Raw genomic sequence first — 21,426 nt, forward strand, 5'->3', positions numbered from 1 at the left:
CGAAGGCAAAAGTAACTGGGGGAAAAAAGAACTCAGGAAAGCAGCGCGTCACTGCCATCAATAATCAAAAGAGAAAATGCTACAGAAATAGCCCTTCTTTTTCCACTCCTGTTTCTCTCCGCGTATGCCTTGCTCTGGGGCAAGGGCTCAGCCAGAGGGTGGGCCAAGGGGCTAAATCAGAGAAACGGCAGTGTGCTGGGTAGACCATTAATAGCAAGGCACTTTTTTAGCCTGATAGGCTGCAGCTGTTCCCACCCCTCCAGCCCACACTAATGAATAAGCAGACTAGCTAGATGTTTCTGTGAAAATGAACAAGGCTGACATTTGAAGTGTCATTGCTGGGCTTCAAAATTAATGCCCTTTTGAGATAAATGAGGGTGATTTGCAACCTTTAATCTACTGGCACAGCCTGAAGCAGCCCAGAAAGCTGAGATTCTGCAAAATCTGGATGGTCCGTGAAGGCCATATAAGGACAGCAAGACCAGGAGTGGTGTTCTCCTGTCTGAGTTCTGAGGGTATAATCCAGCAGCCTTATTCATACAAGCATTCTAGTTAAAGTCAGATAACAGCAGCACGATGAAGTACATAGGACTGATTTTTAAAAATACAATGTTCTTACTTCTCTGATGCTGCTTCAAGCAGTTTCTTCCCCTTTTAAATTTAACCCAACTTCTAATGTTCTCCACTCAAAACCATTAGCGTGAGAAGGTCAGGAGTAATGAAGCAGCAGAAGTATTTCACTTTTAGCTGAGAACTGATGCAACAAACATAAACAATGCAAACGGAACATCTAAAACCAAAAGCTAATTATCAGAGTTGCAATTATCTACTCATCAAAGACTCGAATTACCACAAACATGGCCCCTTAGGCTCACTTGGAAGACTTCTCTCAAACACACCGGTGTTCCCCCACCAGGCTTGGAAAGAAAAGCTAAACCAAAAACCATCCTAGTGCTTCTCTGGACAATACAGCTGTTAAATTTAAGAAGTAAGATAAAGATCCAGAATAATGCTATCATATGTAAGCTGGCAGGTGTAAGGCACATGCAGTTGCCTAAATTTAGGTCTGTGAAGCTTACAAATTAGACATTCAGCTCATTATGTTGAGAAGTGGAATACCAGAGTCTCAAAGGCTACCAACAGAACAAAAGTAGCCCTACAGAGAACGCAAACCTTGTAGTGAGAATGCCATTACTTCTATATTTCTTCTCCTTCAAAATGGCAAGACTGCCTCAGTCTCTTCTCATTAAGTGAGAAAGTTATTAGTCGGAATTCATTCCTCCTTGTAATTACTAGTTGAGAAGTGAATAGCAATACCATATAAAACAAGGATAACATTCTTAACAACAGTAAAAGGCATAATAAAGTAGCCTCATCACTTTCTATATATTAGTTATGTCATTAGTCCTATTAGCACTGCTCAAAATGAACAGGTTAACAAGGAAACTTTAAACTGCACTTCATGACTGTAAAGCCAAAGGACTAAATATTGAGGTACCAATTACTGCTTTAAGTCTCATTAATTTCCTCAAACAAAATAGCAACAAAACTAATGTGGGGAAGTTTGGGTTTGGTGCTTTTCTTTTTGCTTTAGAATACAATGCTTGTTCATGTCCCAGACTGTATCAGTCCTCCAGGGCTGAAATCTTACCTTATTGAGACAGAAGGATCTCTTTCATTTAAAGACAGTGATTTCACCTGGAACATTTTTCTTCTGTGATGTGAACAATTCTCCACTGGATTCAGACGTATTTCATGCTGAGAGCGCTATCGCATCCATTTGAACATAGCAAATTGGCTGTATACACACATACACACCCATACACATATATATAGAAGGTTACCTAATGGTATTTTTCCTGAATCCTCCTTCAGATGACAGGCTGACAGGATTACTTTCCAATGTGACTGCAAATAGTAAATGAACAAATGCAGTCTGCATACGCTTAGCTGTGCATTTTATTCAGGAGCAAGGGATTATATATATATAATCACCATATTTCTAATAGATTGTTGTTAACATTCAGCATATTACATTCAGGTTTTATGAAAAGGATGTTATTCCTGTCTTATATGACCCCCAGTTATGATAATAAGGAAAACTGGAACAAAATCCATCCTAAATGAAGTGTCTAAAATAAGTGAGCTGGAGTGATCACCACCAAGGACATGCCCACCTCTCTTGATTGACTTTTGAAGGAGGTTAAATGACTTGGCTAAATAACTCATTTAGATTAGGCATATGACTTTAGTTGCCTAAATTTAGGTGTGTGAAGCTCACAAAGCGGACACTCAGATTATTACACCCAAAAGAAACCCAGCAACTGCTCAACAGACAAAAATGGTAATGCAAAGAAGTACACAGTAAACACCTAGGGCTTGAAAATTATTATGGACCCAGGTATAGCAGGAATTTAAAGCGCATTACCAACTCTACATACTCCACCTGTAGACACTCTTATTGTGAAATAATGCCTCTGCTTCTGGAAGAGATTGTGTCCACAGGCCCTTACAGTCAATAAACCCGTGCCCGTGGTCAGAGTACTGTTCCTGGAAATGAAAGGTTAGTGACAGCTTAGGCTCACAGAGAAACTCAGGTAAGGGAAACATCTTTCCTGAACTACTGAAGTTTGGGCAGCTCGTGATCCTCATTTCATTGCTGTGAAGGTCCAGCTGAATCTGGATTCTTCAGAGCCACTCACTTTCAGGTCAGCCGGGGTGAAATCCCTGTCTCTTCTGCAGCCTGTGACAAACCCCGTAAGCCCAGATTTCATCTCCATGTCTCAGGAGTTTATAAGCACAGAGCAGCATTAAGTGCTGCTCTGGTTGAGGGCAGGGGAGCGAAAAAAAGCCTCACTGGTTTTATATCTTAGATAAGCAACTGTATTTACAAAAATAATCTCATTCCCAAGCAAATAGATTTAATTCTATAGAAATATGCATCTTATCAGTGACAAACATTTGAACAAGCTCTTTGATGGTGCCTCTTACTGATTTTTCAATAACAATCAAATGTTTCATTGTTTCAATTAAAGCTTGGTCTTTCATTTAGAGACTTACTGTCCAACAGTAAAATGACTGATTGACTGTAATTATAAAGCACGATGAATTATATCTGTCTTATTTTCAGCCTAAAGAAAATTAGTGTAGGGTTTTCTTGTTTAAGGGGGTCGATGGGTTTCATTATGTGCTCACAGAGAACAGCTCGGTGATATTCCAGCAATCAGTTATATGGTCGATTTTTATTAGCAGCACAAGAAAGCAAATACTGCACAGCTCATCAGGCTGTGTAAATGAAATGCAATAATGAAGTTCTCAAGCAAGCAGAATCCAGCATGCCTGCATTATCCCCTTTTTGCACTGAGTGCATGAAGTATTGCAGGAACTGCTCTCTGTATAAACACATCTCTGGTTTATCATACATAATTCAGGATTTCCAGTTCCCTGATGGAGTAGATTATCTAACTCCATATACTGAGGTATGGTCCACAAACCCTGCACCAGCATTGTACCGCTGCAGTACCCTACTACACTGCATTATTGATACAACTCTGACTCTTGCAACAACATATGTGCTCTCAATCAGCTTTATCCTAATACTTTTTAAATGTCCACAGTGTCCTCCTTGCCAAGACCTGGATATGCTCTACATGCAATAATTTAGAGTTCACAGAACAACACTGTGGATAAACAAGCGTTTTGAAGCATCATCCATGGGAGCACAGGGGTTCATACGAGAAGACTGTCCCACAGCTCTAGTGCTTGCTCCTCTTGAAATTGATGGGAAGTCTGTGGGGACCTCTTTGGGAACAGGTCTCAAAAGACAGGGATTTCTGTACTAATCTTCTGTGTCCTGTAAGTCACTTCAAACCTGGCATTGCAGAGCCCAGGCAGAGTCTGTTCCTGTGCAATTGCCATCCTTGCAATGGGATTGCAGGCTGTGTAAATCAGTGTGGAATTGAGTCCGGAGACTTGAGCTGCCACAAACATCTTAGAAGAAGATTACACCCATGTAATAATGCACAATCCTTTGCCAATCCCTAAAGAAGGGCGGGGGGGAAATCAGATTTCTCAGCCAGCTCAATCCTGGTTGTCCTGGAGGCCAGCCGTAACTCAGGGATCCAGAATCTGTGCAGCTCTGAGCCTGGCATGCTCAAGCCTGCTGGGACATGGGTCCATCCTTGGTCGGTGGTCCTGCCACAGACACACCAGCCCTGAGCCGAGCAGCTGAAAGCACAGAGATCAATCTCCAGAGCCAGAAAATGGTTTCTGCATCTTCACAGGCAATGGCCTTTGCTCCCTCTGCAGCCTCCAGTTTGGCTCTGTGGCTCTGGAGCCAGACCCATCCTCTGGCTGCAGCATCTAGCGCAAGGAGAAGGTGTGGTGTATGCATAGGTGTTCAGCCCCCCTCTGCACCGTTCTCCTGAGGAGAAAGATCTGGGCCGTATTTCCCAGCGTAGGCTCAGTGGCAAGAGGAGTCTGTGTCCTTCAGCCCCCAGAAGAGGAGGAGGCAGATAACTTCATGTCTACACCTCCAACCACATCTCAGACATGGTTCGCATGCCCAGCTCCTGGGCTAGTGAGACGGGCACTGGCCTGGCCAGAGGTGCCAACCTGCATAGCCTCACTCAGGGCACGAGAGGGACTTGACCACCATTCTCTGTCCTCACCAGCTGTGAAAACACTGTGCTCTGCAAACACCAGGCAAGACTCACAGCTAATCTCCAGCTAGTGCCCCGTGTCCCCTGGGAACGCAGCCCACTGTCTTGTAAATCAGCCTGTCCCCAGCCTAACAGATGGACTGGAACAGCCAGGAGGCAAGACATGGGCATCAAAGGCTGAGATGAAAATCAGTTGGGTGGGATTACCAAAATGACTGCTCTTTTGAGGCAGGGCTTCTTATTCAAGGGATGTAATTTGACCATCCAGCTTGGAGTTAAATTGGCTTCAGACAATAACCTCCAGTACTAAGATTGCTTTAGGTGATCCAAATTGGGATCAGCGCTGGAATGAGATTGTGCTGGGAGGGCAAGAGGAAGAGACATAATAATATTATAGAGATCAACACATGAAGAGGGAAAGGAGAACAGGAACCCTGTTATGCTGATCCTGTTGTAGGGGAGAGCATGGTACCTAATGAAACTGAAAGACGAACTGCAAAGGACAGATGTACAGTTACCGGTGAAATGCAGAGGTGTCAAAGTGAGTGACTGCAATGCTAAAGCAATGCATTTATAAGAATTAAATATAAACACAAGCACAAAAGTCAGCAGGTGTACAGTAATTGTGCCATTTCCCTCCGAATGCCAGGTCCCCATAGCACTGAAGCTCAAATCCAGCCAAATTACTGGGTAGCCACCTTGAACTTTCCCAGCAGCAGATGATCCCACCATTCAATTCTGTTTGTCCTGAAGAGTCAGGTCCTGGCGGTGTCAGGACCAAGCTGTCCAGGATAGGATCTCACCACACCAATCATAGAGCAGCCACTTTTGGAAACTCCTTGTGAACAGTTTGCAACTTTGCCTAGTCACTCCTGGACATACCTGATGCCAGCAGAGCCCTCTGTGCCTCCAGAAAGTCCCCTGCTTGCCTTTAATCTCCTCAGAGCTGACCTCCCTGCAGCCCAAAGTCTGCAGCTGTGGCCTTGGGGTTTGGCTTTTGGCTTTGACCCATGAACAACAGCCACATTCTTTGCCCATCACTAGGCAGCAGTGTCCATCACTCTTAGCTTTTTCCATGTTTTTTTCAGCAAGCTCTTCATGAACAAAGACTGAGTTTCAGGGCAGCCAGGGGAAAGGGAAACGGCAACCCAAGTTACATGTGTCTCATTTTCCAGGTGACTGTCAAGCTTAGAGCCCAGGACCTAGGAGAAGTCCTTTTGCAACCTGAGTCAAATCTGACTCCTTTTGCAGGTGACTCTCAAGCTTAGAGCCCAGGACCTAGGAGAAGTCCTTTTGCAACCTGAGTCAAATCTGACTCCTTTTGCAGGTGACTCTCAAGCTTAGAGCCCAGGACCTAGGAGAAGTGTGGCTACTGAGTCTGTGAACTGCCGTGCTCAGCTCCTGGCATGCACGGCCTCATCTCCACCTGCAGAGTTGGCAGCCAGTTCATCCTCCGCAGCCCCGAAAGGCTGAGCCAGGTGCCAGCTCTGCAGACAGAGAAGGAGGCTGTCCCCATCACTGCTGGAGGCACCCAGGAGCAAGGGCACACTGGGGCCACCTCTTCCTCTTGGTGACTTGCCCCATGCTCCCAACTCCTGCCCTTCTCAGAGCCCCGGCTTCACGGGGAGAGCTGTGCACTGTTGCTCGCCGGGCTGGAGTCCATCCTTCTGATGCCGACATCGAATGTGACCGTCTGACAGGGCCAGCCTCCACATGTGCCACACACAGCACTTCAAGGGAGCAGCATTTCGGACGGCCTCCCACCCTGTTTTCCTTGTTTCCCCCACGGGCTGCGGGAGTGTCCCACACAGGGTGCTGGCAGTCCTGCTCTCGAGAACAAGCTGCATCTGAAGGGGAGCACCACGCAGGCAAGGACAGAGGAAGCGAGACCCGCTGTGCTGAGGGAGATGGCTCTCCTCTCAGTGCCACCATGTCCCTGGCCCCTCTGGGGACTGGTCCCTGGGCACGCCACTGCAGCCACGGCCCCGCTCAGCACAGCCGTGCCCTGCCTCCACAGAAACGGGGGAGGAAAACGGGGCCCCCAAAGGGCGTATCTGCCCTGCGGCCTCTTGCCTCCCCGTGCGGCTTGGCGGTGGCGGCAGCTTTAACTTTCCCCGCCGGATCAAGGGCTTTCTGTCACCACATCGCCGCCTCACACCCTTGTCCCCAGAGGGCACCCGGCCACCATATGCTCGCTGCGGGCCGCGGGGCGGGGGCGAGGGCGGCGGCCCCTTCCCTCCCCTCCCCTCCCGGGTCCGCCGGGCCTGCTAGGCCTCCCGCCGCGGGGCAGCTGGGGGAGGCGGGCGGCGCGGCGGTGGGCGGCGGCCGCGCTCCCACCGCGGCTGCCGGCAGGGGGGAGGCGGAGCGGGCGCCACCGAGGACGAGGCGAGCGAGGAGCGGAGGCGGGCGGGGAGGCAGGAAGGGAGGAGAGAGCGGCGGGAGGGCGGGGAGAAGTTTATTCCCGGAGACACCTCTCCAGGGCGCGGCGGGGGTGCCGCCCCGCGCCGGCCGCTGCTCGGGCTGCGGGGCTGGGACATGCGCCTCTGCGCTGCCGCCCGGGGTTAGTCACGGCGGGGTGCCGGCCCCGAGTCCCCACCCAGGCGAGCGCGGCGACAGGAGTAACTAGTGCCTCTGGCGTACGGACCGAGCGCGGTCGCCTGCCTGCCGCCTGCCTCCCGCCCACCATCCGCGCCCTCTCCCTCCTTCCCTTCCCCTCTCCCGGGTGCGTGAGGAGCGATAACAATGGTGGGGCGCAGCCGCCGGGCCCCCGCCCTCGCCTAGTGGAAGCGGGTGCCCCGCGGCAGCTCCTCCGCCGCCCCGCCCTGCGGCGGCCCCGGGCCGCGGACCGCGTTGCTGCCGGCGGCGGTGCTGGAGGCGATGGTGCCCGCGCCGGGGTTAGTCTGATCGCCGCCTCCCCGCCTCGCCGCCTCCGGTGCCGGCGGCGCTCCCGCGGGGCCAGCTGCCCGCCGCCGCCCCGGCCGCCGCGCTCGCTCGGGCTTGTGGCCATCTGATACAACTTGGGAGCCCCTCCAGAAATATAATAATAATTAATAATAATAATTTAAAACAAGGAGAAGAAGGGGGAGAAGCGGAAGAAGCAAGTGGATAATGTCAACCCCGAGCAGATTCAAAAAGGACAAAGAGATTATAGCGGAGTATGAAAGTCAAGTGAAAGGTAAGCGCGGGGCGCGGGAGGCGTCTCCCCGGCCTCAGGGGCCCGGGGCGGCGGCGGGGAGAGCCCCCGGGGCGGGCCGGCCGCCCTGCCGGCCCTTTTCCCCGGGCTGCGGGCCGAGGCCGGCCCCGCCGCCGCCGTCCGGGCGGTCGGTCCCTGTTGCCCGAACTTCGGGGCGGCGGAGGGGAGCGGGGCGAGGGCGGCGGGCGCGGCCGCTGCCCCCCCCACGCTCCGAGCGGCGCCGGTTTGTGTGAGGGGCCGGGCGGCAGCTGCGGTGGTTGTCCGCTGCCTGGCCCCGGCGGAGCACCTTCCCTTCCTCCACCGACTTCGGTAACGCTGGCGGGTGGGTCGGGGGGGGGGGGGGGGGGTAAAAAAAAAAAAAAAAAGGCTTGGCAGTTAAACCGAAGCGAGAGACAATAGTAAGCCATGCCCCTTTCTTAAGGCACATGGCTGGTGTCCCCCACCCTCCCCTTAGGGTTGTAGTTTCTGTGTTGGGCTGTGGAAGATGGCTAATAAAGAATAATCCCCGACTATTGAATGAGCCCTTTCAGCCATCCCAGGAAGTGTTTCAGCCTCGCATCGCCCGGCTGTATCGCATCCAACTATTGTGCCAAGGACAGCGCCGGCAGACCCTGGCTTGAGCCACTGGCACTTCCAGACCCTCGGGTTTCCTCTCCTCGCACAGCGTTTTCCCCTCTGCCAGTGTCTTGGGTGGAACAGAGGATGGGAAAGTAGCGGCATGGGCGGTGGGGTGTGGGTCTCTTGGCGCACATCCTTTTCTTCTGAGTGCTGTCGGAGAATATATTGCATAATACACAAATTGCAATAAATCCAAGCTTCGAGGATGGATGCAAACCTGAAATGCAGCATTTAAAAAGCTATGCGACACCTGAACTCTGTTTATTAAAATGATGTGGGTGTGCTCTTTATGGACCTGGGTGGACCCTCCTTGATGCTGCCCACAGTCTGTGATGTGCAGAGACAGAGCGTGTCCCCACGCAGCTCCGTGGGCTTCGGGACCCCTTCTGCCCCACGCAGACAGGGGCTGGGGACCTTCAAACCAGGGCATCTGAAACGGGGTGGGAGGAACCACTCCTCAGCTGTTCAAAGATTTGTTGACTTTCTGTAATTGCACAGTATTTTTTCCTCTTACTTGATCCTGCGAGATCAAATTTTCAAGACAATTCTTGGGGTTTTGTTGTTCTTTTTCCTCTTAAAAGGAAAGAGGTAGTTTTTGAGTTTTCTTCTTCCTAAGCTTAACTTCTTGTGAAAAATACCTGTTACTGGTGAAACTCTTTTTGGGTTCAGGGAGGGATTTAGGCTTAAAATAAAGAGACCTGCCAGATAGGTAGACAGTGTGAGGGGTCTTCTCTGAGCTGGCAGGTAGGCCATGCTTCAAGTGTCTGTCTCTTTGAAATGGGCAGGGCTGAGACAGCTCTCACGTAGCTGGTGGATTCACTGCCATTGAGCTCTTGGTGCTTCTGCCTCTCTGTGGAGATGGTGGAGATTTGTCTTGATTACTGAGCAGAAAAAATGTTCAAGATCTTAAGCTCTTTGCACAGTGTGCAGGCTGTTCTTTGCCTCCTCCTAACACGATTGTTACGGGCTCAGCCTTTATTAACTACAGCCAGTTGCTATATAAGCCGTTCTTTTCTTTTGAATACTGAAGAAAAAAATACCATGCCCTTCAGCTACATATATCAGATCATTTCATAAACAACAAAGATTAAGGTAGAAAGCACCTCTGATAACTTGGCTCTCCTTTGGTGTCATGGTCCCCCATCATAGTTGCAGAGGGAGGTTGCATTTGTAAACATAGCTTAGGAGGAATTTTGACTTGCTTTGCTCCTTTGTGGTGGTCTGGGGTGTGTACAGTCTGGTCCCAACTGTCCTGAATTGTTGATTAGCAGCTGTTTGAAAAAGTATGCTGGGCTAGGAATTATAGCCAGAGATGTTTTTTCTTTAACCTGCGTCACTACAATTGTATTTCGGGTGGCAAGAACTGTCTGTACTAAGACATAATTCTGCTTGATGCTAGCTCAGTGATACTATAACAAAGTAGTGACACCATTGTATGATACTTTGAAAATCTTTTTGATATTGGGGGGGTTCAAGGCCTAAGGAATCAGTCCTAATTAGCCAGCGAGGTAACTTTAAGGGAATGTAAATGCAGGAAAGGCAGGTCCCTATATACTACCTGGAATTTCATACATTAGAATAGGAGAAAGGGTGTGGCCAAAATGCTTTTGCTGCTTATGATTTCTGGTGTTTGCAATGGCTAGCTGATTTCTTGCTGCTGACATGTTTAGTTGCCTGAAGGATGTGGACAATTTGGCAGCAAACTGGCCATTTGAGGTCCACTGGACAGGCATGTGCAAAGGAGTGTAACACCACATATATCCCTTGCCTTCTTATGAGATTGCATTGAGCCCGGCATGCTGAACACCAGTGTTAGCGATTCAGAAACCATACCACTGATGTGCTCATTTGTAAATCCTGTCATAAGATGTCTGAATATTGATACTGAAGAAAGAGGGGCCTCTAATGTACATGGACTGTAGGGTATGTGTATGGTGCCATATTTGGAAATGAGGATTTAACAGTGCCATTCTTCACATAGCTTTTCTGCTCTTAACTCCTCAAATAGGAAGCAGTAACAGATGTTAATTGTTCTGCCTGGTTCCTGAGTGGTGTAAACTGACATCTTCTCCTTGGACTTTTAGCAGTATCAGTAGACTGGCTGTTGCTTTAATGGAGGTCATATAGGAACAGTAGAAAGCCTGCAAATGTTACCTGTTTGTCACGCTGAAGTGGACAAGGTACTTCTGACTTGTTGGGCAGAACACCTTATTGCACATTTTTTTGCAGCATCCCTGTTCTTCAGGCTAACTTCTGTCAAGAACGATCCCAATTATAGCAGTAAGGGAATTGTGTTCACTTCTATATGTCTGCACATCATATAGAAAGCAGAGGGATATTTCTTAAGGATGTCTTGACACTGAAGTTAGATCTGTCTAGATGGATACCTATACCCATTGTTTTGGGGGACATAAGGATATTATGATGGCATAGGTACCTTAATTTGCAGATGTAAAGGTTTGCGGACAGAAGTATTGCTTGGTTCTGTAACTCTTACTCGTTGGAAGTGAGCTATCTTGATACACTTCGGTTCCAGCATGACCTTGTTACTTGATAATTTTGTTGAAGCACCTACTTCTCAGCAATGTTTCACTTTCTAATTCAAAAGCTTTAGGAAAGGCATCAAGAGCTTGTTTATTCAAGAATATTTTGACAGTTCTGAGGAACGATTTATATTATTGTTAAAATGGCTTGGGCAATGTGCCTTGTAGACTTTCTGCAGACTGTATTGGTTTACTGAGTAAAATTGCTTCTTAAAATATCCCTGATCATCCAGACTATCAATTGTATGTGTTTTTTTTCTGAAGAATGTGATAATTTTATAGGCCCTCTGAAGTCATTAGAGGTTAGGTTTCCTACCAAACTTGCAACTGGGGTGGGGGATATGACTAGAGCTAGAAAGTGGAGGGAATCCTGTTTAAATGAGCAACAGGCTGGCGGTATAGTTAGGAGTTGAGTATTAACTTTCTGATACATGACCCTACTTAGATTTATACATAGCATTCCTTAATTCAAAGCTCAATTCACTATAGTAGCCTATTATTATCCTACCTTTTGTATTCTGAGGACCAGCTGCTCCTTGGTACTGCAGATAATGTAAAATAATGTCTGTTGATAAAGTTACTGAGCAGTCCGCAATAGCAAAGAAATAATAGAGCATCCTCTGGTGTCCGTGTGGGTATCTCGGGTACGATGAAGGGTGAGCTAGTGAGATCTTGAACACCCGTCTCACTTCAGAAATGCATCCGTCTGGAGAAGAAATGTGTAGTAGTAGCAGAGGATCGGGGATGCTGCTCAGTAGCTTTCAGATCGTTCAAGTGTTAAACTGGCATGTTTACCTTCTTAAGGCTTGTAACTGGCCTTCCCTGCACAGGAGAAATGTGCTTTGAATAGGTAAGCATTGTGCTGACTGATTATCTGGGCCTGTCTGTTCAGTGAGATCCTCTGTATGGTTTGAACTGAGGATCTTTGGAGTTTAACAGTCTCTTGGCCTTCTTATGCAACTGCATCTCCAACTGAAAAGGACTGAGGGAAGAGCTACTTAGATGCTTCCTTTTTCCACCTTCATTTTCCAGTTGGAAGTGACTGAGTGGAAATACAAGCCCAAAAGCAGCTTTGTGGAGGGAGACACTTCCCTAAGATCAATATTTGCGTGGTCTTCTTCAGAACAAAATACTCCTATTTTCCAACAGAAACAACTTGTTAGCACTTCGTATTACATTGCCTAATTAATTTTTATGGAAACTGAAAATTCTAATTTGTGAAACTGAATTTCAACTTACTTCAGATTAAAACAATGTAGAATTAAAACAACAACAACAGAAGCCTCTCTGAGGAAAGACTGAGTTCTGAAATACAAATTGGGTTGATGTTTTAGTAAAGTTATCTGATAACTGTTTTGAAAAAAAATCTTTGTAATGAAAAATTTGGTGCCTTGGATGATGCCAGGATTCTCGAGTTTTATTTTGAAAAATTCTGGTGAATAGATGCCAGTTTCCAAAGTTCAAGTCTAACAAGTGTGGTTCAGTAGAAATTTTTCTGATCAAAGAACTTAACCACAATGAGTTTTGTCTTATACAGACAGGATATTGTTCTCTGTGCGGTTTTTCAATTGGAGTTACATGTTGTTTGAAAGACAGGCTAATGAAGGATAGTTCCTTACCTTTTTCTCCCGCTACTTTCTTCCTGCTCTCTGATCCTTCCCTTCAGAGTACAAACTTCAGCTGTCCAGGTAAATGTTAATGAGTTTGTAGTTGGCTATGCAGCTGGAAGGGGTATCTGCAGATTTAGATAGTTCAGTCATAAACTGAACAATCTTTTTTTTTTTTTAACCTACATATTCAGTACTCTTCTCACAGCTTTCTTGGAATGAAAACTAAGGAACTTGTTTTAGTTCAATACTGTGCACCAAATTATTTGGGGGGTGGGGGGAGCCCTACAAAAAGCCCACCCCAAAGGTCATGATTGAGGAACTTCAGAGGTTTTGGCCTCTTAGTCTTTCTATATAATTAAAGTAAAAAATGCCCTTTCTTGGTGCCTTTTTGAAAATATGGCCAACAGTCAGGAAAGTAGACTTTTTTTCCTGGTTTGACCACACACTGCTGCTGGTGTCTCCCAGCACTGCAGTGAAACTGTTTATTATTTTACTTGAATTTAAAGGTGACTAAAGTCCTAGTTGCTGTAGCACACATGAAAGGGCCAGCAGTGAATGGATTGTCTGACCAATGTTTCTTTCTGGCAATATGGCAATCATAACACATACTTAATGTGTAAGTTTTGTGTATACCTGCACTTTTTTTGTTAGTCTCTAAGAAAGCTTTAACTCGCCTGTGACTCTGAAGCAGTTTGGATCCTTTTATGATCCTTTCTTTGGGGATTTTTTCCTTTCCAAGCATACTTTCTGTGCAGTTTCGCTGTTGCAGAGCAATGCTCTAAATCATGCTAAGGTTCATTTAATTTCCTGCCATTATCTTTTATTGGTCACTTTTTTATGAACTGAAGTCCTAGTTGCTAATAAAATTAAACTTATAGCTTTGAAATAAATGGCTGCAGTAAGACAGAATGGGATCCGAATTTCATCTCATTTTCTGCCTCAAACTTCGCTTGGGTTAGGTTTTGCCTTTTGTGAAAACTGATCTCCTTGTCAGTCAGAGGTGATGGATGGTAGCATTGGAAAAAAATGGGTCAGTGCTGTTGAGACTGGATAAGAAACCCCCTGCTGACCATTACACAGCCTATTAGAAATCACTGACCATGACTTGACAGTGCAGCACATCTAATCTCTGTTTTGGACAGGGCTGGACGTGGGGGAGAGCACAAATGGAGCCAGGCAGCTGTCAGTGGAAGCTCCTGTGGTGCTTGTTCTTCCCTTTACCTTTTTTCCAAGCCCCTGCTACATCTAGCTGTCACGCTATCCCACGTCTAACCTTTCTGGTCTCCCTAGTGGAAATTAGTGCTACCTTAACTTGTATTAATCCCTATTAGAGTCTAATCTACTCTTACTGCTCGGCTTTCATGGAGCAAAATAGGCTTTGGAGTGTGGGGGTTGGTTTTTGTGTGTGAGCGATTAGTCTAAATGTGTACCAGGGCTCCTTGCGCCCTGCATGCTGCCCTGCTTCCTGCAGGTTTTAGTCTCATGGCAGCGTTTCCTCTGTGACTGGCTTCTCCCACCTTGACAGTTACTGACCCAACCTTCCTGGGACCCCCCCGTGCTGTCTGCTCTGAGCTATCTGGGCTGATCCGATCAAGTGTTGGCCATCTCCAAGGCAAGGCTGGCTGACCTTGCCCTGTGCTGGTCAGTCTGGGAGCTGTGAGTCATGAATAGCCTGTTCTGCCTGAAGTTACTTTATGTCTTTTCCTTCCCCACTTCTTGTGTCTCGGGCATCGTGCCAAGTACCCTGAGGTTCAAGAGATTGTGGGGGTGGGTATGTATGTATATATGTATGTATGCATGCATGCGTGCGGAGGAAGAGCAACAGCTGAAAACTGGAGGCAGTGGTTGAAGGTGCAATGTCTGGCATCGCTGCTTGTGTACCACTAGCGGTGATGAGGCTGGTGGGCTGTGCAGTAGCAGATACTTGGGATGAAGCAGAGGGCCATTGCTGAGAGCATGGGACCATCTCCTGGGTAAGAGGCAGAGCTGTCTGCACAGGAAGACTGCTTGCTGCCTGTGTTTTACATTACCAAGACTATATCTGGCACCAAAACCAAAGGACTTGGTTATCACTGCTCTTTTTCCTTTGTTTCCAAGACTTAAACAAGTGCAGGTTGTTCGGGCAGTTTGTGTGGTGGCTTGGTCCTGTGGGAGTGCTCTAAGACAAACAGTTCACTTTGATCTCTTGTAATGGGAGCGGTACTCCTGAGGCACCACTTCCTCAGGAATCTACTGTTTTCTGCAGCTTGTGGAAGTTATTTTCTGGTAGACATAGAAGTGTGTCACAAGTCAGTTATAGCCACCTGGTAGGCTAAAGGTGGTGTATTATGTTTTACCTATGCTCTACCCACTAACCCACCTTGTCCAGGCAAAATGCTGGTATTCCCAAGCCATTTTCTATTAGCTACAGTTTAGTAACTGAACAAGGAAAATCTCTTCTATAGCCCCTTCCCTCTCCTCTGTTCATGTCGCTGTTTCTCAAGCACGTACCTGTATGAATTTCAACGTGCAGTATTCAATCTTGTATCATACAACCCACTGGAAACCTGGACTTTACCTCGAGGTGACTGTTTGATAAATCCTGCGATTGAGATGCAATTTCTTTATGGAAAATAAAAAATGTTTTGGAACTAACCCTAAGCAAATCTAATGTTCTATTTCCAAAAACTGGCTTGTATATGGGCATGGCCATGACTTCGTATTACTCTCTGCTAGTCAGTGAGTGCAAACATTATAATGATCAGTTTGTCTTCTCTAGAAGGAGGAAGTGTTTGTTTTAGTTCATGATTGGCACAATAAAATCATCCCAGCTCTAGGTGCATGTTAATGAGGTGGGTGCCACAGGTAGGAAGAGAAGGTGCTCTTCATAGTCTTCACTTGAAACATTGGGCAAGAAAAGGGCCCAGCATCCTATGTCAGAAAAATCTCTAGGAAATATACACCAGCAAACTCACTAAATGCTCTCAGAAAATGCTGTGGAGAAATTGTATGCTTTATGATTTGACTCTGTAATAACCATATCTGTGAAATGAGTTAAGGATGACCTGTGTCATTAACTTCTAACTCTGTCTGGTGCAGGGCAGTGCAATTGATCTGGTTTTAATGAAGTCCCTCTGAAGGTGTGTGGGTACTTGATCTGCATTTACCTTGATCATAGCATCTAGGGGGTTGCTTTTAATTACAGAGCGGTGAGAAGGGAAGAAAGCTTTTCTTTGCCTATCATTTTTCTAGAAAATGTTTCAGTAGAACTTGCTTAGAAGTATGATCATGCATTCATCAGTTAAAATATCCCTATTAACTTTGTTATGTTATCTATTATTGACCGATAAAACCCGTTTGAGTTTCAGTTGCAACCTCCTAAGACTTCCCATTACAGATGTAGAAGTGCTGACAAGCAGGTAGGAGAGCTGTGTTAGCATATTAACCAAAACATTCTCAAAATATACTAGACAAAATTAACTTTTTTATTGTGAAACAGAAGTTACAAAAATATAATTAGAACACTTATGGTGTAGTATTTCTTCTTAACTATATTGGGAATAAAAAGCAAATGCAGCTGGCTTACCGGATGATGACTTCCAGGATGTAATGATTGTAACCCTTTACATAATTAGCTGTTGTGGGAAACGTAACTGACTGCTGCAGATTCATGTAAATGGACTGTCCAGACTCCTTAACTGACTCAGTGCTTACTCATCTGAATTACTCCACATGTAGGATCTGCTAGAAGTTTGTTGGTGCTGTCTTGTGTCAGGAGTCTTCAAGATGCTGCTTTGACTTGTTTCTTCCAAGATACCAGAAGTGGAATGATGCACACTTTTGGCTTTGCTCTGTCTGTGTGTTAAACTAAATAAGGACATGTGCTGGTCCCCTTTCACTTTCCAGTGTACATGCTTTCATATGGTAAAAGAAACCAGTCTCTTCTCTTCTAGCCAGTTCCAGAGTATCTGCTTCCTGAAAATCAGAGGGATCTGCTCATGTTCACAAAGTACAGAGTACAGCAGAAGTCTAATAAGATTCAGTGATAGCTCTTGTATGGCTCTGTTCTTTCAACAGCCTGTCTTACGAGCCTTGCTGTTCTCTGCTTTTCCCCTCTGCCTCTTTTTTAAGAGAAGAGACGATAAACAATCTAAAGTGTTAGGTCAGAGGCAAGATAAAATAAGTGTTCATTCAGTAGCAAGATGAGCAGGCATCTGAACCAAAACTTTCTAACTCAACAATTAAGTTACTGTTCTGGAAAGTAAAAGAGAAATTGAAAGGATTACAAGTCAATTCTTTTTTTTTTTTTTTTTTTTTAATATTATAGAACAAGAAGATCTATTATTCTGCTTTTTCTGCTGAAAAAAAACACTTTAGCCTTTCATCATTAACTTCTTTTTTAAAGATGATAACTGTCCAGTAAATAAACTTTTAGGAAAGATTATACAATAGGATTGCATGTGGTAATAGCAGGCTGGACTCGATGATCCACACAGTCCCTTTCCGTAAAGTTTTATATTGCTGGTAGTTCAGGGCACTGTGTCAGACAGCTGTCTAGTGCCTCTACGCATTGTTGTTCTTGCTTGCTAGATAGACTGCAATACAAGCCTCTGTACCAAAACATGCTGCAACTAAATTGATAGGCATAAAGTTACTCTTGTTCCTTTGACAGTATTTGTGCAGTCATTCAAAAGGTATGCTAAAAAGAAAACGTTCTCACCCTTATTACAGGATACTTAACACACCAAGGTTGTTATAAGTGTTTAGATGGCACAGCATGCTTTTCCTCTTGCAAATCACTAATTTGATGATTAGTGGAAATGAAAGTATTTCACCTCTTGTTCATAGGTGCCTTGTGCATGTGGCAAATTGGTGTCTCTGCATTCTTGGCATAAATAATATCAGCTCCATGAAGAACCAGCTGTGTAATGGAAAGCTAGCTTGTTTGGTTTGTGTTGCAAATGGATAACTGGTATGTTTAAGAACTTGATTTAAGTTTAAGAACTTGACAACTATGGTGTATTTGCTGCCCAACAGACTACTTGAGGTTAAGACCCGATGTAATAGGGTTGTGTGCATTATGTGCCTTTTTTAAGGCTTCCTTTGTGTATTTGTGCCTTCCTAATTTCCAAGTAACGGTGCATAAAATTAGTGAGATTCTTAATGTCATGACAGAAAACAGAATGAAAGCGTTAATCTCCTCAGATACCCTTGCACTGAAGTCACAACCAAGTGCAGAGTGGGAGAAGGTCCCCTGTGAAGAAAAGATGAGGGAGCCCAGTGCAGGTAGCAGCCCAGTGCAGGTAGCAGTTCCCCCCTTACTAGTGGCTCCTCTCCTCCCAGGGTGTTGCAGAGGAGCCTCGCGGCAGCGAGTGCTGTCATGCATGCCTGGCATCACTTCTTTGTCGGCAGCCTGCTATGAGCAATCTGTGTGCATCTGCAGCTGAGCTCATCGGATTATTGTCGACTGTATTGTAATCTTTTAATTGCCAGCCACTTCTGATGCTATGATGTTGTAGCTGTGGGTCAAATCCTGTGCTTCTTAAGCGGTATTCCCACTGCTGTCTAATTTACCTGTGCTACCCCTTGCAAACTTGATCGTATAGCCTTATTGAGAAACAAGCAGCCAGGAGCATCTCGAACCATCCTTTTCCTTGTACCTGACTGAAGTTGCTGACCTTCAGTGGAGTCTAGACAGACAGCTCTCCCTGACAACAAATTGTTTAAGGGAGAACCTATAAATTGGGAATATGGAATAAAATGTTCCTTTTTCAGATTTCTGTTGGGCCTGAGAGGTAATGAGGTGTGAGAGTTGGGGGTTTTATTGTTTTTCTTCCAACCCTCTTTTGAGACTTCTTCCTGCTTCAGGTGGTTTCTGCCAAAGTTTTAATGCATTATCATGATAACCATTCTGAATAAAGGCACCTTAGGGAGGCATGATATCTGGTCTTGTGGAGACGTCTCTGGTACTTTAAGTAAAGAAAAATATGAAAATGTTAATGGCAAAACTGTGGACAAGAAAAATAGCCTGTATTTGAGCAGGACTCCAGCGCTGCTTCTACCTGCTAACATAGCAGAACAAGGGGAAGTGAATACTGAATTATGTGTGGCGAAAACTGGAGCATCTTTTCCTTATGGGACTGCTTTTATGCCTAAAAAAAATCTGGTGAAATATATGTAAGTTGCAGTAGGCTGCAATGAGGCATGCAGTACTGAGAGGCTGGTGAAAGAGAAAGGATAACTCTGAGCACCAAAGACCAAGTAGCTAATGTGCATAAAATTTGCTTAGCAGCTTTTGCCTGTCTTTCAGAACATCTCTGGGAAACCTTTCTGGACAATCCCCGATAACTATTTTGATAATGCTGGGCAAGAAAACCCTCTTTTTCATGTCAAAAGGGCAAAATCAATGAAAATAAGAGCCAAAGTGTAATTTCTCCAATATGTACCACCCTGACTAGCAAAGTAGTAGTGCGTTACTGCTGAGAGGGGATGGGTTTGCAGAGGGACTGTTCAAGGAGATACCAAGTGCACGCTTTGCTGGTGGCCTGCCAGCCAGTTCAGTATAGCTCTGTGTCATTCCCTGGTGGTTGCAGGATGGGCTCCGTGTAACGAGGGAGGTCTGTGCTCAGGCCTGAGAGAGCAGACTTTCAGGCTACAACAGCAGTTTTCACACTCTTCCATATGGGCTCAAAGAGGCTTAGGGTGAAAAATATCCCGTGGGATTAAATCCATAAAAGAACTCAACTCCTGTGTTTGCCTTTCAGATACCATGTTTAGTTCCCCTTTGGCTGCTGTCTCACTTCAGAGGTGTCTGTGGGTATGTTTATGCGACTGCATATACTGGCCTACATGTTTATTCTGCAGACTGTTTTCAGAAGTTATAATTTGAAGCACAGCATCTTACTAACGTAGTTCCCTTATTTATAGACCAGAAACTGCCTTGCCTTCAGCTGGCAGAGGCAAGAGATAAGTGCTGGCCTCATCCATGCTGATGTCGTTTGAGTTGCCACCAGAGAAGACCTAAAAATGTTAGTTTCTTTTGCTGAGCCATGTGGGAATATGTATGATATTGCAGCGTTAGGAATCTGATCAGTGCATCCTGCCTAGTGATCAGAGTATTTGCATGAGGAGTCTGGTTTCACACCTTGCTACCTTTATATTACTCAAAATTGAGTCTTGAATCCAGCTCTCCCACCTTGCAAATGATTGCTCTGAGAACTAGGGAACAGAGTATTCTGGGACAAGTCTCCCTGTTTTCTTGTTTGTTGAAGCTCTTCTGCTTTTTCCCCAGACTTAATGAATATTTAATTATTTACAGAGCGATTATGAATCCATTGCCTGGTAGTTAGAGCAGTCACCTGAGAGATACGGGTCTCACTATGTATTCCAGCAAGCGTGTGTGTTCCTGCTCTACTTCTTTTTTTTAAGGAAATGGAAAAGGGGAGGGCTGTAGGATTGACATATTTGTGTGACCATTCTAAATTAAGAATACGTACTTTATTAATCTGGGGGCGGAAGTATTCAGAGATACCTTATTTATTCATTGCATGTGGTCATACACTATACAGAAAAAAAACCCAAACCTTTCCTTTGTATTGATTTTTAATTTTAACTCCCTGCCAGCATTTAAGGCAATTTTTGGCAGATTGCCTCTAGTTTTACAGAAAATCTATGAAAAAATGTTTGTTCAGAGTTATTTGAACAGTTCAGGAATGAATGTTTGTTTGCATGAACCTTTGCTCCGATGACTCTTCCTGCAGCACTCCGTCCACACAGCATATTCAGTCTTCTGTCCCATGGCGATTCTGCTCCCCGGTTGCTTGAGTTGCAAATTCACAAACAGCTTTCATTGCAGCCACCAGAAACTTACTCTGCAAATATTCCTGACTTATTTCATATCTGTGAAGAGTAGGGGTTTTTTTTGAGGGTGGAAAAATTATCTCCACTGATGTTTAAGGAGGAAAGAAGGGGGGTGAGTCTGCAAATATTACTGAGGCAAGCCTGCAGTTGTTAGTCAAATAACAGTGAATGTTTTGGGGCTTAGTGACTAGAGGTGAAAGATTACGGTGCATTAATATAGCTGTAAGAAGAAGGAAACCTGAAGAACTCTATCAGTCATGGCAGTTGATCAAAACAGTTCTGCAAAGGAAATAACCTGGAGGGCAGCAGAGTATAAGTACAAGTACCTCAGACAGCCAAGATACTTGTAGATATTGGGCTTTACTTGGGTGTATTAACATGCCTGTTCTTTACTTGTACTACTCCAGCTGCATGTGGTGAAGTCAGGTTGTTTGAACAGCTGTATGCAAAGTACCATAGTTCAGAATCAGGCAAGAAGATGGAAATCATGGAAATGTCCAAATTCTTTTCAACTTAATTTAAAAAGAGGATTTAAGAAGACCCTTCAGGTATGTTTCTGAATTTGTGCACTGGCGTATTTTGTGTTGGAAAGAACAAGTTGTTCTTAGTTCTGTCCTGCACTCCACTCAGTTACCCATTAATTTATCTAGCCATTCATTTGAGTACTTGTTTTTTTAAATTGTAATTGAATGTTGTATTAAATAAATAGCTAGTGCATCCTGAATCAGTAGCATTTCTTACTGGGTACAAGGATGTTTATAAGCTTATTAAAGATACTGTAAATAAGGAGATAGAATATATGTGAAGACTTAATAGAAACTTCAGTTCCCTAACTTTAAGTATTTATATGTAATCTGTTGTTTTCTGAGTTGGAACATCTGACTTGCAGAGCACATGCTGTTTACCCTATGTGGCGCTTTTTTTCCTTAGCATTGCTTGTGTTAGGATATTTTAAAGTAAAT

General features: G+C 45.2%; 1 protein-coding gene across 2 annotated transcripts in view; it reads left to right on the plus strand.

The window, feature by feature from the left end:
* Window positions 1-7,112: 7,112 nt before the first annotated feature.
* SRGAP1 (SLIT-ROBO Rho GTPase activating protein 1) overlaps window positions 7,113-21,426 on the plus strand; it is a 153,663-nt gene continuing 139,349 nt past the window's right edge. The window contains exons 1-2 of one of the 2 annotated variants that reach the window (XM_075494841.1): window positions 7,204-7,221; window positions 7,733-7,836. In XM_075494841.1, coding sequence (XP_075350956.1) covers window positions 7,770-7,836 — 67 coding nt within the window. In that variant the 5' untranslated portion in view covers window positions 7,204-7,221; window positions 7,733-7,769. Of the gene's footprint in view, window positions 7,837-21,426 lie in introns of both variants that reach the window. The other variant, XM_075494847.1, reaches the window with a different exon arrangement.

The sequence above is a fragment of the Mycteria americana genome, chromosome 1 (assembly GCF_035582795.1).
Source record: "Mycteria americana isolate JAX WOST 10 ecotype Jacksonville Zoo and Gardens chromosome 1, USCA_MyAme_1.0, whole genome shotgun sequence".
Classification (NCBI taxonomy): domain Eukaryota; kingdom Metazoa; phylum Chordata; class Aves; order Ciconiiformes; family Ciconiidae; genus Mycteria; species Mycteria americana.